The sequence below is a fragment of the Rutilus rutilus genome (assembly GCF_951802725.1).
Source record: "Rutilus rutilus genome assembly, chromosome: 1".
NCBI classification, from domain to species: domain Eukaryota; kingdom Metazoa; phylum Chordata; class Actinopteri; order Cypriniformes; family Leuciscidae; genus Rutilus; species Rutilus rutilus.
In genome coordinates this window covers 36,746,219-36,764,977 of record NC_140209.1, presented here as the reverse complement: position 1 = coordinate 36,764,977, position 18,759 = coordinate 36,746,219, and the positions used below count along the sequence as shown (strand labels likewise).

The window sequence follows — 18,759 nt, the reverse complement described above, 5'->3', positions numbered from 1 at the left end:
GATTTATTTAGGTTTAGGACACATCTTGTATTTACACATTACTTGCATATGTAAAATAAACCTCAATATCTCTCAAATTCATGTATTCTAAAGGTATGCCAGTGCTATCAACCTGACACAATGTTCCACACTTAAAAATCAGAGTTATGTCATTGAAAATCAACAATGCTCAATATGCTCTGATGTTTTGTACGATGACCCCATCTCTCTGGGGAGATAAAGGCCTGGTAAGTAATTATGGACCACACTAACATTCATCCACTGTATTTGTCCTTGATCACTTTCGGATGAAACAGATCTATACAGGAATAATAAAGCCTGAGGAAGAACGAACACAGCTTTGATTGAATTGCCGGTCAATGAGCGAGTCTAGATATGCACAATTAATATGCAAGAAGAGATCTTCAGTTTTTCAGAGCAGCATTTTTTTGTTTTTACCTCCTTACTTTTTTAAGGGCTGAAATTAATAGCTTATCTGTATTAAAGGCTCCTTATTCTACAATTTTGTACCATTTTATTTATTTATTTTTACTCTGAAGTTCACCTTATTAGTGAACGTATTATGCTCCAAAACAGTATTAGTTTTACATTTTTACAAGGACATTGTAAAACTTTTAAAAAAATGAAATATTGTTATTTTTAATGAACAAGCTCCATTCCCCAAAATATTCTGCACAATCACGGACAATTGAATGATTCAAAGGTCAATGCGGCTGGAAGTTAAAATCATTACGGCAATCTACATGCAGTAAATATGTGCAGTCGGGGCGGTGGTAATTATCTGTGTGATGAGAGTGCTCCTCTGAGGGGGTCTTAATGTCCTCATGTACAGATCGGGGCTTTGTCCTGACAAACACTACGATGTAATCAACTCCAGACAGGCCTCTCCACAGGGAGTTGCACTGTTGCATCTCTTACAGAAAGGAGTGAGAATCACATGTCCGTAGATTAGGAACAACACATCTGTCGCGCCAGGGAACTGCTTTACAACGGCTGAAAGGTGCACTTTACAGCTGGTCACATCTAATACCCTTGGCAACGTCTTGATTGTTTGTGTGTCAGTAATTAATAACAGTAAGTCTGGAAAATGTGTGATAAATAAAGCATGACGCCCCCCTGCCCGCCTTTGGGGTCAGACTCACTCGTGACGTCTAGGTAAGTGTGGACCTGAGCCTCTCCGGCCGAGTTCCTGGCAAAGCACTGGAAGATTCCGGTATCGCTGGGCTGTACCTTCCTGACCTGAAGGCCCATGCTGGAGATGACCCTGTAGCGAGGGTTGTTGAGTTTACTGAGGGGAACAGCATCTTTATACCACTCCAGCTTGGGCATGGGCACCCCTGTGAGTTAAAAACACAACATGATGGGTCATGATGAAGGTCAGATGAAGGTAGCAATTGAACAGTTGGGTTCAGAAGGTTGGAATTAAATTATAAATGTAACCAAGATTAAATCTTTTATAGTAAAAAGCTTATTAAACATTTAAAAAGCTTTAAAAATGGGATGGAACTATATAGAAAGCTTAAAAAAAACTGAAAAAAATTGTTGTACTAGAAAACCTTTGAGGGTGTTGAAGAAAAAGCACAATATAGTCTAATAGTCCTCATTTCATTGCTTGAGTCATTACATACAAAAATGTTGAACTAGTTGTCAAAATCTGTCAAGCAAATTTTACACATTTTTTTAAATCTTTTTTTTTCCTGAAAATGTCCCTAAATTGAACAATTTCTCTCAGGTGAATCTCAGCTTTCACTGATGAGGAACATCTGGATGTGCATGAATGATTACAGTACTATGCATGTTGTATGTTCAGTTCCAATATGTACTGCAATATTGTGTACAGTTGTGCTCAGCTCTACCCAAAGGGAGTTTATGTTTGTTGTAAATAAGGGTGTATTTTTTCTTTTGCACAATGCTGCGAACAAATTAGAATTGCAAAGAGCATATGCAGTAAAAATGTGAAACATACATATTCAGTGTCTTGTACTCAGTTACCTCACTAAATACAGTAATGTGTAACTTTACTGTATTTTTCATATGGCTGTGCAAATAGTATATAGTGCTGTCTTGAGCATTTTCAGGTAGTGTCGCCAAGATCTGACTTTTTTGCATTGGAAAACATTTACAGAGTAAACTGTCATAATGAAAACATGACCAAGCCATTTGACTATCTTGTTCATAAACAATGGTGTCAGGACTTTTCATGTTGATGACACTGACACTTTCATTGACATGAATACTTGCTTTTGAGGAATGAGCTATCCATTTTGAGCAAGTGACACGCTTTTGCAGGTTATCAACTAGGTTTTGCAGTTTGTACTAATTGTTTTGAGAACTGCATTAACTGTTGTGCAAATGTAAATAGTGATGTGAGAAATGCACCAAAGCGACTGAGAAAAACTGTAACTGTAACTGTCTTTTTTTTTTTAAAGATTAACTTTAAGTGACTGTTAGGTAATCTAAATGTAAAAATAGAGGAATTTAGCATGCACAATTAAATATCCAATATCTAGCCAGACAGATGACACACAAATAGATAGAACGACAGACAGACAGATAGAACGACATACAGGCAGACAGACAGATAGATAGATAGAACGACAAACAGACAGATGGCTAGATAGATAGATAGATAGATAGATAATTGTTAAAACTAAAGCCATCTAGTACCGTTGGTGTATTGTTTGAGGCGGCATTATACTGTATAAACTTCACAGTTTCAGTGAATCCATTTTGCTAACGTGAAATAACACTATCTTTATCCCCATTCTTCCCTTTGGAAGCGAAGGCCTGTGTAGTATGAAGCCACACAGACCGCGCTGGTCTAAACACTCTTTATTATACACATTCAAAGGTCCAATTTTGAAAATGCTAGATGCTCTCTTTGTAGGATATAAAAAAGATGAAGTGTCAAGTGGAAATGAGATGATCTGAGGCCTTAAGCCTCCAAACAGATTCGGCTAGCACACTTTTAAAAATATTCCGGCAGCTTGGAAAAGTGCACTCTCGGGGGGGATGATTTAAGTAACTGCTGAAAGAACTAACAGAGAAAATCATCACTCGCTGTGGCTCTCGTCTGTATCAAGAGAAGGCCACCAGACTGTATTATTCAAACTCATTTAGCACTCTTCGCCTGTGGTTAACGGCTGTATCAAGCTCCACTCGGCACCAAACAGCCGCAGACTTTGCCGTGCAAATTTTCCAAGACGTATCAAAAGAGCGAGGGGCTCTGGGCATGTCATATAGTCTTTTCCTTGATCCTTTAGAGCTGGAGACTTCTGATTCTGCTCTGGAGAGATATAACTTCTCAAAACAAAAGGATTCCTTTCAATCCAGCCACATAAAAAAGTGAGAAGAGTCCCAGAAGCAGCACATAAGAGAGGTAATGGATTGATTCCACTTTCTGCTCTTGAGGATACGGCGGGGTGACTCGCTTGTTTTTATTTCTCACAGCCCATCTGATGCTGAGGGATCATTTTTACCCCTCGCTGAAATTGCAGCTGAGCCGAAACTGAACCTCTACGGACAAATATCATAAGTACGGTTATAACAGTTGGGCCGACTTTCCATTTCAGCACTATTAGAAAGCTAGAGAATATTTCTGAAAGAAAACCAATACCATTTCATCAGCCATTTTTCCACACTATAATGATAATGGTTTAAGCCCCTTCCCATCAACACCTCATATCTCACAGCTAATCGTAAACTCTTCGCCACTCGTCCGAAAGGCTACCATTTGTCTTCGACGAAGGGATGCTGACATCCTCTAAATGTACCGATTTTATAAATCACCCCCAAACAGAGCAGGACGCAGCTTTTGGGGTTGGTTAATAGACCCGCACGGTGCTCCTGGGAGTTAATTCACAACGGTGGGTGGCAGCGCAAAGAATGCAATGCAAAAATTGCTATAAATACCTTTACATAACTAAGATTACTGACTACAAAAGCTCGCGCATGGATCAGAGGGGGGCTGAAGTGTGTCTTTTGTGTGTAAAGCATATTGGGGAGTATACTTTTAAACCTTGAATCAATCCAGCTCCCTCAGTTTAAGTCCTGCACGTAAAGCACTGACCTCGAGCTTGGCACTGGATATCCACACTTTTCTCCACCTCTCCCATCATCTTCCTCCTGGGCTCAGCGGTGAAATAGGGTGCTTCTGCAAAAGCAAACAAGCTTATTTGAGAACACTGTCATTTCTCAACTGAATACAAAAGAAGGCCGTTTTCAAGGTACTGAAATTCATAAATGGCTTCAGCAATAATCGAGTGATTCAGTCAGTGGAATTCAATGTATTTTCTTAAAAACTGTATTTTCGTTGAGCGCAGATGGGTGTGGGACAAATTTATTCCCTTTTCTGTAGCAACTGAACGTTTACTGGAGCAAAAGTAATGAATTCATCAACATTGTCAAGATTGAAATGCTCAGCTTCTGTGCTTAATGTAGTCACGTGTCTTCGGCAGTCAGACATGTGGAAGGGTCGCATTAAGACTGAGAGCACTGTTGGGCATGTTTCATTCACTTCCCTCACCTAATACACAACGTCCTCTACTGTAATGTTGGGACTTCCTGTAGATTCACAGATGGCCACTGAAACTTTGCAATGCTGCAGTCTTACATTATAGATTTCATGCTTATAAAACATCTGTTATGAGTCTGTAATGAGGGAAATCTGCTATTTATTATGTTCACATTATACTGTAATCAGGTCTGTATGAATGTTTTTTTTTTTTTTTTAAGGAATGGTTCACCCATAAAATACAATTCGGTCATAGGGATTGCACATACTAGTCAACTTTAATGCTCTGCCATGATGCTTTAAGCTTGATGTCAACTAGTTGCTGGTCATGGCCTATAGAGGGCGCAACATGATAAGAAATCTTTGAAGTACTTTTACACTCTGTTTCCAACAGTAAAAATGAAAAATAAATGCATACTCCGAGAACGCTCCACAAGATATGTTTGATTGTACCATCTAGATGCTCAAAATTGATTGGGAGAATACACGTTTTAGGGCCTGTTCACATATCGCGTCTTTTGCGCGCTCAAGTTCGTTATTTCAAATGTAGGCGCGCGGTATGCGTGCTCATAATGGAAGTGACGCGGGCACGGTGCGACGCACTCCTTTTTTCCAAGCGCGTTCGCACCGCATCGAGATAAAAACATCTCAACTTTTCAGAATGCCGCAAGCGCACCGTAGGTCACGTGACAAGAACCAACCAATCAGCTTCCTCACCTTTTCTGTTACTTTGAAACCTCAGCAGAAAAATGGAGGAGCAGCTCATCATTGCGGTCCAGGGATTTCCTGAACTTTATGACTTGTCAAGCCCTCATTATTTTGACTCAAATAAGAGGAAGAATGCATGGAGACGCATAGGCTTGGAGCTTGGAATAACTGGTAAGCATGATACTGTTTTACATTAATGTTTTTTACTTTTCTTAGTAAATAAATCTTGTAACAGAGTTACGCAAGGGTTTTTCGGTGGTGGAAATCCATTGCTGAAATTTCCTTGCTGTAACGGAGAGCGCAGCTGATGGTTGCTTAGCAACGACAGACGCCTCCGGAGCGCAACCGCCCTAGCGCTTTGGAAAAAGGAGAACGTGGCTCCCCTAGCGTTTTCTACGCGTTTTTAGGCGCGATATGTGAACGACGCCTTAAGGCGAGACACGGCAGGCAAAAACATCGGTTTTTTTTTACTGGTCAATTTTGAGATTTGGGGATATTTGTCTTCAATAACATGTCTTCTTTCAGACTTGTGTTGAAAAAAAGTCCGAAATACACATTTAGGTCTTTATTTTATTACACTTTGTCTGTTTGCGTCTGTAGATTTCTCATAAATTCAACAAAAGTTCGCGTTCTTAATCAACATGCTGCTCCGCGATCTCTGCCGTCAGCCTGTCATCACATGCACCGTTAGGAAGCTCTCTCTCTTCTGTACAATCCTGTCAGATCCAAATATGGTCATTTCCTTTTTATCAGCAACCAATCGTGAAAGTAAAAGGGCTGAATGCGCAATCTCATTGGCTGATGAAAAATCTTTAAAGCCCGTTTTCTCAAAATGACCTTTCTCTCATACTCCAAGTCCGAAATCTCCACTTCAGTAGCACCTATATACACCAAACTTTCCAGACTTGTACCTAGTTATATTATGAAGACATTTACAGAGGGATTTGTAAATATATTATTCCTAGCCTGATTTATATAACATTTTATTCCAAAAAACATGGCGAAAATGGCATTTTTTTAAGGCTATTGACAGTATTTTCTGATTTACAGGATAACAAAAGTAGATATCCATAAATCCCTCTGTAATTTTTTTCCCATCTAATATGTGAACACAATGAAAAAATAATTTTTAACCTGGCTTTATCCAATACTCAGATATAGTTTTTTTTTAAATATATGCAAATTAGTGCATATTTGATTAGATATTGCCTGATTTGCATATTTAAACATTAAATTACAGAAAACTTGTAATACATTTTTTTCTCATCTTAATGTAGGTAATCAACTGGGAAAGTTTCATGGTGATATCTGCTAGTTAAAATTTTTACCCTATTCACCTGTAGTGTCTCGCCTTAAACAGCTTATTGTACATGTAAGTTAATCACCCGTTCTAAACTAATGCGCTGCTGCATTGTAACTAACACACATACAGACAGTAGCTTGCACATAACGCACAGATTGCGCACACAGAAACATTCAGTAGTGCAAAAATGTATTGTCAACATTGTTCTGTGATTTATCAATAAAATAGCTTAGAAACTGAAAAGTTCTAGCATATATTTCTTAACTAAAACCCACAGCTTTACTATTAGTAGAGAGACGCTGCCACGCAATCGTTCTCTCACTAATGCATTCATATATGTAATTTTTACTGTGCTACTGTATCTGATTTAGAATTCTCCATCTGCGGAGAATTGACGCGTTGTTACATTTTTGGAGAGGTGCACGCCAGGGTGCGCCGAAGGGTACGCGTGCTACACACAGCCTACGACGTAGCTACGGCGGGAGTTCAGAAGTATAAATTGGGCTTTAGTGGTACAACAGTTTGTCACTAGGGCAGTACCCTTAAAGGGACAACATTGTATTTTTTTTTACCCATTAAGGTTTAATAGAAGCAACTTAATGATACATATTACTACTCTAAGTTACTAATATATACTTTTAAGGCATATATGTGATACAAATTTGCCCTGTTAAGGGTACTGGCCCAGTAACAAGCTATTGTACGCCTGAGGGGTATGATTTTGATTTCAGTTAATCTCATTGTTTTTTTAAATGTTAAAGTACAGGTTAATAGGCAGAATCAAGTATACAATTCATAGTTTGATTTCCCTAAAAAGTATTAACACTCAAACGTTTGTTTGAGTATCCTGATCAGTCTGAAAACAGCAACACTGACTCAACCAATGGCATGAGTTTGGGGCTGGTCTATCTGTTTGTCTGTCCAATGGCAGATGAGGGGGGTGGTGCAGAAATTACACACTGCACCATTGAGTTGTTATTCATTGAAAATGAAAATAACACTGATTTGGAGTGACAAGAAGGAAAATAAACTATTCATTTTTGGGTAAATTATTCCTTTAATCAGTTATTTAGATGCTTTAATCATGGAAATCGGGGCGAGAAAGCACATTCATTGATTTATTTTCTATGAGCTATTTCATAGATCTCTTTAATAGTTTTACAAGAAATTAATCTCTTATAATGTACAGCTTAAGAGAGATATTATTGTAGAGATTTACGCTTGAGAGACATAACTGTGATGCATGTTTCCTGAGAAAAACTCGCAGACCATCAAAAATCTGAAGTGCATTTTTTTACACAAATAAGCAGATGAATAAATGCATACTTAGAGATCTTGAATATAATTCAGACACCCAAACAGTCACTAAGCTCCTGACTTATGTGCAGCGCCATACTGACAGCCCACATTAATCAATTCACATCCACTCAGTCTTGCCTAGTGTAATATATTCCTCCTGTTACGGATTCGTCTGTCTATACATATGTATTGGACTTCACATGGAGTTCAGAACACCTGTCAGCTGGACTCTCGAATGGACACCGATGTGAGGCATACATATTTAATACGCTGTTTAGCTCAATGGGTTTCCTTATATAACTGTACAGAGAAGCAGTACTGCCTGTACTCAGCATGTGTTAAATATATGTACTGTAGCTATAAATATATTTAAATATAAATATAAAAGACAGGAAAAACTGAATTCAGCCTGACACAAACATTAATCAGAGAAAACGTAAAGCGAAATCATTCAGGAACAGCTAATTAAGAAATTGAGAATCTTGTTGTATGCTGCTATCTCTCGCTAAGAGACGAAGACAAATTTGGACAATGAATTCATATTTGGCATGATATATAGTTCACAAGTTATACCGTAGGCCTTATGGTTACACTTTATTTTGATGGTCCACTTTAGACATTTTACTAGTAACTTGTCAACTGCATGTCAACTAACTAATTTAAATATTAGTAGGCTGTAATAGACCTAACCTAGGTTAGGGTTCGGTGTCAAGGTGCAGGTTGACAGAATAAGTTGACATGTAGTTGCAAAATTACTAATAGTCCGTAGAATGTCTGTTGGGGAACATCAAAATAAAGTGTTAGCAGATGTTAAGCAGTCTACTAATACTCTAATGAGAGTTAGTTGACATGTAGTTGCAAAGTTACTTTTAGTCAGTAAAAAGTCTAAAGTGGACCATCGGAATAAAGTGTTACTGGCCTTACAATTGCAGTTAAATTGCTCCATTTTTTTTTTTCAGTTAATCCAAATAATGTGCTTTGTGTAGTAATATCGAAATTTGTTCAAGAAAATAATTTATTAATTACATTTTTATAAAAATTCTTATATTAATATTTTTTAATTAATTATACTACCATTATTATTACTATTGACATTAATTCTATTACATAATAAATGACTGTTATTATTAGTCTGTTTTTTAATGTTTTATTATACAATAGAATATTATTTAGGAACATAATAATAATAATAATAATAACAATAACAATTATTCATTATTTAAAGGTCCCCTATTATGCAAAATTCACTTTTGCATGCTGTTTGGACATAAATGTGTGTTGGCAGTGTGTGTACACAACCAGCCAATAGTGATAAAAATCCACTCACTCCTTTTTTATTAATCCCCATAAATCATCAGCAGTGTCTCCCAACGACCTGTTTTCAGAATGCTGTTTAGTGATGTCACTAAGCACAGGCCCCGCCCACGAGTGTTGACAGACACTGCCGTTTCAACATAGACCCGCCCTGATCGAGTTCACAGCCATAGATGCGAATGTCTCCCAAGCGTTGTAGGTGTTGTGTGGCTGGATGTATTAATCCACATAGCTCTCTCTATTTACTCCCGAAATATGAGGCAGCCGCTGAAGACGAGGTGGAATTATTTTGTTTTTAAAGGGATAGTTCACTTTGAAATAAATTTTTGATATGTTTTAGCTTACCTCAAGGGCATCCAAGATGTAGGTGTCTTTGTTTCCGCAGTAGTTTCAATTTTGATATTTTTAGGTCAAACCGTTCTTGTCTGTCAGTCATATAATGCAGGTCTATGGTCACTGTCTCAAAACACAAGCACAGAGTCCAAATTAAAACAATTCCCCACGTCCAAATGAAACAATTTCCCATCATAAGTACACATTGATGGCCTAAGACACGAAACGAGCGGTTTGTGTGAGAAAACGAACAGTATTTATATCATTGTTATCTCTTGAAAACAGCACACGTCCAAATGATCTGACGGCGCTGGCGGGTATAGATATATACATAGATGTCGCTTGGCTACGGTTTCGTTCCAATGAACTGCAGTAGCGAAGGCGACATCTATTTATATATCTATACCCGCCCGCGCCGTCAGATCATTTGGACGTGTGCTGTTTTCAAGAGATAACAACGATATAAATACTGTTTTTTTTCTCACACAAACCGCTCGTTTCGTGTCTTAGGCCATCAATGTGTACTTATGATGGGGAATTGTTTCATTTGGACGATGGGGAATTGTTTTAATTTGGACTCTGTGCTTGTGTACATACACACAGACTTATTTTACATCTTGTGAAAAGGGGCATAATACGGGACCTTTAATATCATTAATAATAATCATAGCTTATGTGTCTATACAACTAATAACAACAACAGCAGCACTAATAATGATAATAGTATATAAATAATTGTAACATCTGCTCCCTCCAACCAACAGAGGGAGCCCTGAATACTGACATCACTCCATTTCTTCTACAGTCACTTCCTGTTTGGTTGATATAAAGAGCCATGCTTTCCACTAACACTTCGCGAAGTATTGCCAGTTTTACCTGCCTTACTGAGCGTTCTATCCATTGCCATTGTTTCTGCCTCTTGTTATGACCTTTTGCCTGCCTTTTGGATATCACGTCTTTGGATTACTGTTTTTGCCTTGGTTGCTTACTTGGACTGTCTATTTTTGTTCACTGAACCCAGCCTGTTTCTTTGACCATTGCTTTGCCTGTCGATTTGGATTTTTTGCTTCAATAAAACTTCTGCATATGGATTCTCAACAAACGCCAAGCCTGAGTTCATTACAATAATAGTAATAATATTAAATATTAGACCACTTTTATTTTAACATCATTCTATGACTACATTAGATAAAGTAATTTTACATGTCAGATGAGGTAGAAATGGCTTCTTTAGGTACCAATCTACTCTATTAAATTAACATTGTATTCATGTAACACACAAAGATGTTTGCAGATGCAGCTTCCTTTTTTCTAATGCATTGAGCTGTCCTAAAGATAAGATAACTCCAACATTTATCTCCTTACACGCCGTTATTTCAACAAAAGACTACACATGTGCACTTTCTGTTTTTTTTTGTGTAAATCAGATGACTTGGAAATAGGTCTGATGGCACTTCAGCGGTGTGTATTCAGGAAGATCCTAATGTGTAGTATTACCTGGTGATATTCTCATAGAGCGCTGTGACCGATAGCTGTAATGCCTGAGGCTCTCCTAAAAGCTCTTAGCTCAGCTAATACAGTGTGTAATTTGAGGTTTTATGTGCAGTAATGTAGTGCTATACCTATCAGAGGGCTTTGCTGTTCATCACTCCCCACTGAGTGGAACCATTAAGATGGTGGATTTTCTCTGCAGACGTACAGCTGTGAAAGCATTGTGACGGAGAGAAGAAATGGAGCTTTTATTGGACGATGTGATTTACCTGTGATAGTGAGGAAGGCTCTGGCCTCCGCCGGCTTCACGCTGCTGTCCAAAAGCGAGGCTTCGCACGTATACATGCCCACATCGGCACTGGTTGGATTGATGATGGTCAAGCGTCTGCTGTAGGAGCCCACACCGCTGGCCACTTCCACGTCGTTTCTTCGCCACACCAAATTGAGCTTCTCAACCGGACTGTGGAGAACGACAGTGCAAAAATGTGATGTACTGAGCTTTGTTGTTGCGAACTTGTCACAAAGGTGTGTCACTACTCAGGACATGTAAGGTTTTGTCAAAATTGTAACTCAGAAGTGATAGTAGAACCATTTTTCTGGCATACACTATCTTAAAAAATAAATAAAATTAATACTTATTTTCAGCAAGTGCACATTTAATTTATCAAAAGTGACTATTTATACATTTATACATTTTATAGATTAAAGAATCAACATTGATAATAATAATAATAAATGTTTTTTGAGCACTAAATCATCATATTAGAATGATTTCTGAAGGATCATGTGACACTAAAGAGTAATGATGCTGAAAATTCTGATTTGCGTCACAGGAATAAATTACATTTTAGAACATAATCGTAGAATATTTCGTACTAATCGTACTAATATTTCACAATATTACTGTTTTCATGAACAAACAGATGGTGAGCATAAGATACTTCTTTCAAAAACTTTACAAAAATCGTACAACTTTATCAAAAACGTTATTCAAAGTTGTCCTAAGACAAGAACGGGTATTGTTCAAAATTCATGTATAACTGATGAAAGGTTTTGATCCACTTCAAATGTTGACTACTGTATATATACAGTATATATCCTGTTGATCACTGATGTTTCTGGAAAACACGTTCAATGCACTGTAAGTGTTACTTTAGCAACTATTATAATAATGGCTTTGAAATGAAGGTTAAATGGAGAAAGACAGTCTGAATATTGATGGTTGTGAACCTGTCCGAGGTAAATGAGTGTCAAATGAACTGCGTGCTGCTGGGAACAGCGTGTGTCCATATAGCCGCACTCACCGTGCATTAGCTACACACTCCAGCGTGGCCTCACTGACCCCAGCCACCACCGTAGTGTTTCGGGGTGGGATTACAATGACTGGTGCCACAGGGTCCGCAGGGGCCTCTGAATCTAACCAGGGAGAAGGTTAAAAAAAAGAAAGAACTTTAGATGTACATATGATACTACAAAACAAACTTTTTACATTTTTTTAAACCAGACCTAGGTGGTTTGATGGTCTTTCAGCCTGGCCAAGTTGATTTAGGGGGTGGTGTGGCGCAATGGATAAGACACATGCCTTTGGTGTGAGAGACCCGGGTTCGAATCCACTGTGAGACACCAATGTGTCCCTGAGCAAGACACTTAACCCCTAGTTGCTCCAGAGGCGTGCGACCTCTGACATATATAGCAATTGTAAGTCGCTTTGGATAAAAGCGTCAGCTAAATGAATAAATGTAAATGTAAATGTAATTTAGCCGGTCTGAATGGTCCAAAATTCCCACAAAACTATCAAAAAAACCCAGCCTAAACAGTTTGACTGGGCTAGGCAGGTTTAAGCAGTTTTTTTGTTCTTTCAGCAAGGATCAAAAATACATTTGTGTTTAAATTAATGATCAGTTATGTCCCCAATTTGAAGTTAATAATATAGAACAACAGATTTTTTAATGGGAAACATAAAATGGGATCTTTACTAAATCAGCCAACAGCCGTGGACTTGTGGTATTACCACTCAGAAAAAGACAAAAGACAGAGTTCAGCTCTTTATGTTTTATGCTTGCCTGACACAGACTAATTTGAATAATTTATCTGTTGGCAGTGGTCCTGCAACATGCTCCAAACGGTGGGATTCCTCCCCACCCCCTCCTCAGGCTGTTATGCGAAGTCATTCTTGCATGAAAATATGCTTTTTACATTTTTAAAACGACCCAAGCACATCTCTCGTCTAATAGTGAAAAATTAAATACTGCCTATTAAATCAGCTTCATTCTATCCAGAGGAAAATTAGAGAATGTCTAAAATATTGAAATCTTATGATAATGAGGATTTAAATAACTAAGTCGGATGCCAGAATCAAGCCTTTGATGTCGAAGTTGACGAAATGCATGAAAGAGCTGCCTAACTCAAAAATTGGAACTTGTCAGTAACTTCATGCGATACCGTAGTAAGTCCTAAAAGGGACGGGCCGCTCCAATTACAGTTAGCATCTGATGTGACTTATTAAATATGCCAAGGAGCATACAGAGGTCATAAGCACATATTCAGGATGTAGGGAACCAAATGTAATGGTTTAATTGAAAAATTGGCCAAGCTTTAATCTGAATATTGTCAGTGACCTTTAATATTCACAAAAAGAATATTAAAGGTCACTGCTAAAGATTGCATTTCGCATTATGATTTATGTTTGTACTTTGGGCTACAATTCCAGCAAATATTACAATATTGCAAGGTTGAAGTATTTCTTCACAGAAAAGACAAACTTCTCTATGCCACATAAACACCATGTGGACTGAACCAAATGTTTCAATGAGAAGGAAGCATGGAAAACATCCATAAATGCCTTAAAGTTCCTTAGAATTCTCACAAATCACAGATGTAATGCTAATGTAAGTTAAATCTCGAACATATTGTAAATAGGAATGTGTTTCTTTTAACCAAGTCTCCAGCGGGCTTTCGTGTTGGAAACAGATTGCATGGGGCGCATGGGCCTCCCTCCCTCCCTCCCTCTCTCTGTATTTGCAGATGGGGCAACTCTTTGCAATACACTAAGATATTATTAGAAGACTCATATTTGTTTTTGGAGAGGCAAGAGCGAAAATCCTGCAGTGTTATCATATGTGGGGCGTGAAGCTTGTTTCAGGGGATCCTCTGGCTGCCTACTTCTGCTTCAATGGATAAGTTGCCTCACCTGTGGCCATGGGAGGCAATAATCGTACTAAATTCATCAGGGATGCGGTAAACAGCCCAATTCCCTCTTTTTGATCACATGATCACCACTGGACAAATAAACTTCATCCTATATACAGTATATATATGTGTGAATTATATTAGTTTATGAATATTAGGTTACATTATCTCATTTTCAGTGTATGCTTGTTATCTCTTCTGAGGCTCAAATTCATGTAACTGTATTATGACTGTTCTTGGGCTGCGGATTCTGTTCTTTGAATGTCATGGGTTTGAAGTAATGGGGTCAAAGTAATACTTTGTGTTACTACAGTAGCAATGATTTTGTCATACAATGGTGCATTAAAGGGATAGTTCACCCAAAAATCATTTAAATGATGGCATAATTTTCACTTTTGAGTGAACTATCCCTTTAAGTTGAATATGGAATGTGTATTTTATAAAAATTTGACCACGATCTGCAAGTCTTGACATTCATTATGAATTCTTCAAACTGCTTGTGATCAATTATTTCCCATGAACACCTCAAGTTTGATTGTTGCTATCCACAAAGCTGTAAACTCCAAGACATTTCATAGGAGAACAGAGCTGTGTGTTAAGATGGCACTAATGGTTTTACAGACTTGTTCATGTATTTTAGTTAGTGCATAAAAACAAGATAAAACAAGATAAAAACACATGTTCTCCACTGGTGTGGGTTTGAACTTGGTTTTCTGAGATATCTTACCATGTGATCCACGGTACTTCTTGTTCACTGTCCGGCAGCAAAGGCAAAAAAAGGGGACAAATACCAGCCAAAACAGTGAATTTACAGTATGCTGTATACGCACAGTGTTATTCACACAAGTAAGTAATGTTATGGCATCAACAGGGCCTAACCCCAAAAAACGCTGACTGGTCAACAGGAATGTTGTTTCAGGATCTAGGAACATTTCCTACTTGTGTAAATCATATTAAGCTTATATATGGGTGTTTCTTCAACTATGGGCAATGTTGGTTTTATGGCAAAATGTCTTCAGCTTAATTTGTCCACTAACAGTTGTTTTCATAAAAATCCCTACCACATTGTCATTTCTACCAAATCTTAACTTATGCAATGAATTTCATATCATTCTGTGATGGAAATTATGGTGGTGGAAATGTTAGCTGATTTCATAGCTAACATTTCATGTAAACTGAATACACACTATTATACATATTTTTTTTTTTTTTTTTTTTTTTTTTTTTTAAAGATTAATTAAATGTGATAACTATTTTTTATAATCCATCCATATCCATATTTCAAGACTGAAAGTCTGGCTTTGGGATAAGTGTAAAATAATATAGTCTATATATAAAATTCATCTGAACAGTAGCAAAATAAAATAACAAATAAAATAAAACGCACCTTTTATTGTGACCCTAATCTAATAAACAGAAAAGTTTGAAATGTTTTGGTTTTAATTAAAATCTACTCTTGGAACATGGATAAGTAGCCAAAGGAGAAGAAACACCAATATTCAGTATGAAAAAAAAAAAAACTATGTAATTACTGAAATGTAAAAATGAGATTTAATAATATATTCAAAACAGGATTTAAAAGGTTCACAGTGCACAATGACAATCTATATGCAGTTCTATATGTGGGTCTGTTTTTCACAGCAGCACAGCAACCCTGAGACGCAAATAGAGATAATGTACAAGCACATGACCTACAGTTAATTGCAGTTGAGATGTGGAGAAACATGCCAGAACAGATTTTTCAAGTATGGAGAGAATTGGGCAGAGACGATAAATAGCAGAAGAGGGGTGAAGACGTCCTTGTTTTCCTCCCCTAAATCTGTCGTCGCCTTAATTTACACAATGCCTAATGAATTCCTATGAAGCGTGAAAAGGTGATCTGATACCACACTACACACACACACACACACAAAACGAAAGAAAGAAAGAAAGAAACAGCTGGCAGACTGACAGGCAAAAAATACACTAAAGCTATAAAATATTCAGTGATTCAGGGACTGGGGAAACTTCAAGGCACATGTAGGAGTTTCTTCAGAAGGTATTGTCACACAAACCGGGCGTCCACACAACACAGCCGAGAAATATAAGAAAATATGTGCATTTGTAGATAATGCCTAGGAGACAAATATTTCCTTTGTTGTTGCACGGTAGGTTTAGCATGGACGATGGTCGTCGAAAAAGAAGATGGAGGCAAACAGCAGCGATCCACCAGCATGCCGAGGACAGACGTGTGATTTCTAGCAGCGCTCGTGCCTCTGAACGACTGCCACCTGGGAATAGGAGGTTGGGGATTGACATCAGGAACCCGAGGGACTATAAAATGAACCAACCGTCATATGGAAGGCTTATTCTCATGCTTGTTGCATAATTTATATTTTTCTTTATAAATATTACAAATAACTGAAGACAACATTCGGTCATGCCCTGTAACAGACGCAGACCCCAAAAAAGAAACTTCCCAAACCACAGCAATTCTGTTGCTCTGACCTCATCCACACCTCATGCTGACAGCTGATGTGCGTCTTCTGATTTGAAGTGCGGTTTCCAGCATGCTAGTTTCTGTGTTAAGGTGAACTGCTGGCAGGTGTTAGCTGGTGAATAAAGACAGAGCTGCGGCTATTCCAGAGCTTGTCAATAGCACACGGTGGGGTTTGGTTCCTCGTGGGCTTGTTCTGACTGTGTTCTGTTACTTGTTTTGCCAGGTGAGGAGGGGGTGATGGGACTGGGTTGTCCCTGAGGCCCTGCGGTTAGAAGCTGGCTCTCAGGTCCTATTTAGACAGACTCCACATAAATGGATTTGAACAGGATTGATGTCCCAGACTGCTTTGCGTGTGTGAGGGCTTGATCCATATTCATTGTTAGTTTGTTTGGCATCTCTTCACAGGCAGACGCTACTGTGGCCTTCACTCCCTCTTTCTCGCATCTAACACCTAAGGCAACATGCTAACTCATTCAATGTGGTCTGTCAAAACAGGACGAGCTCCTGAGGATTAATGGGACAGTTCAGCAAAAAAAAAACAAAAAAAAAAACAACCTCATTCTCATGTAGTTACAAACACATAGAGGGCCATATTTACTAAACAGGGCAAATCAGCATGAGAGCGTAATTCCAAAAAAGACCTGATGGGAGTGAAAAGTTCTGCGCGACTGTACTGACGACGCACAAATTAAAGAACACAGATGCAGCCGGATCATTTCCATAAAGACCAACGCAATCTACCAAGAGCAGCGCAAATTAGCATCCGGTTTAAGACGTGCTTTTTTTGGGCGGTAAATAACGGTGCAAAATACCAGTAAATTGACTAGCGCAAACCTTAGTAAATCACCTTGCATGACTCATTTAAATACTCTCCTCCCATGGATTTTGCATCTGAAATGGAAACGCCTACAAATGCATTTGCAATAAGGTCAGCCGTAAAAAATAACCTTGTCCACGCCTTTTCAGTGCTAATTTTTCACTGCGTGTTCTTAGTAAATCCTGACAGTAGTTTTTTAATGCCAAAAGAGGGTTTGTGCTGGCGCAAGCTGTTAGTAAATCTGGCCCAAACAGTTTTTCTTTTCCTTTGGAAAGCAGACTCACACTCAGCTTTTCCATATAAAGACAGTTTATTACCTCTCTCAAGCTCCAAAAAGGACAAACAGCTTCACAAAAGTGATCCATATGGCTTAATTGCTATATTCCAACATCGAAATAAGTCATTATTGTTAACAAAAACTAAAATGAAAACTACACTAAAACATTTTCGTTACCTGAAAAAAAAAAAAAAAATCTCGCATAATAAAAAAAAAACCTAAAATAACTTTTTGAACACAAAATAACACAATCCAGTATGTTTTTGGTACATACTGGGCGGGGGGGGGGGGGGGGGGGGGGGGGGATTTGAAATTATGTTCTGCTTACAGGAAGTTCCACAAGTCTGTGTTTCACGTTACGCTATTACACTACGTAAAAAGACTCGAGGTCCAGAGAGAAGGAAATGAAAAGTGGAAAAAAGTCGTTATTTTTGTTTGTTTGTGCGCACAAAAAGTATTCTCGTCGCTTTATAAACTTAAGATTGAGCCACTGGAGTCACTTGGACTATATTAACAATGTCTTTAATACATTTTCTGGGCCAGCAAGTTAAGGTGTCCATAAAGGCCTCATTATACTTCTGCGTCGGACCTACGCCGGAGCCTATACGCCGTAGGCAACGTGTTGGTTTTAATTTATACTTCTGTGTCGTTGTCCGCGCTGACGCGCACCTAGGGAGCATGTGAAACCCCGAGGGAGGGTTCTGGCAGACCAATCACAGCGCTTGTGTCCGCGTAGAATTGACGCGTTGTTACATTTTTGGAGAGGTGCACGTCAGGGTACGCCGTAGGGTACGCGCGCTACACACAGCCTACGACGTAGCTACGGCGGCAGTTCGACGCAGAAGTATAAATAGGCCTTAAGCCTGCAGGAGGAGTGATCCAGCTCTCAGATTTCATCAAAAATATCTTAATTTGTGTTCCGAAGATGAACGAAAGTCTTACGGGGTTGGAACAACATGAGGGTGAGTAATTACTGACAGAATTTTCATTTTTGGGTGAACTAACCCTTTAAGCTTTATATAAATGGTGTATAAAA

The 18,759-nt window shown here is 38.4% G+C and overlaps 1 protein-coding gene across 6 annotated transcripts in view; it reads right to left on the bottom strand.

Annotated features, from left to right (window-relative positions):
• sdk1a (sidekick cell adhesion molecule 1a) overlaps window positions 1-18,759 on the bottom strand; it is a 344,319-nt gene that overhangs the window by 88,876 nt on the left and 236,684 nt on the right. For 4 of the 6 annotated variants that reach the window (XM_084434485.1, XM_084434486.1, XM_084434487.1 and 1 more), the window contains exons 6-10: window positions 14,878-14,904; window positions 12,266-12,377; window positions 11,231-11,421; window positions 4,070-4,153; window positions 1,143-1,337 (exon numbers count right to left, since the gene is read on the bottom strand). In XM_084434485.1, coding sequence (XP_084290611.1) covers window positions 1,143-1,337; window positions 4,070-4,153; window positions 11,231-11,421; window positions 12,266-12,377; window positions 14,878-14,904 — 609 coding nt within the window. The remainder of the gene's footprint in view (window positions 1-1,142; window positions 1,338-4,069; window positions 4,154-11,230; window positions 11,422-12,265; window positions 12,378-14,877; window positions 14,905-18,759) is intronic. The other 2 variants (XM_084434489.1, XM_084434490.1) reach the window with 1 other exon arrangement.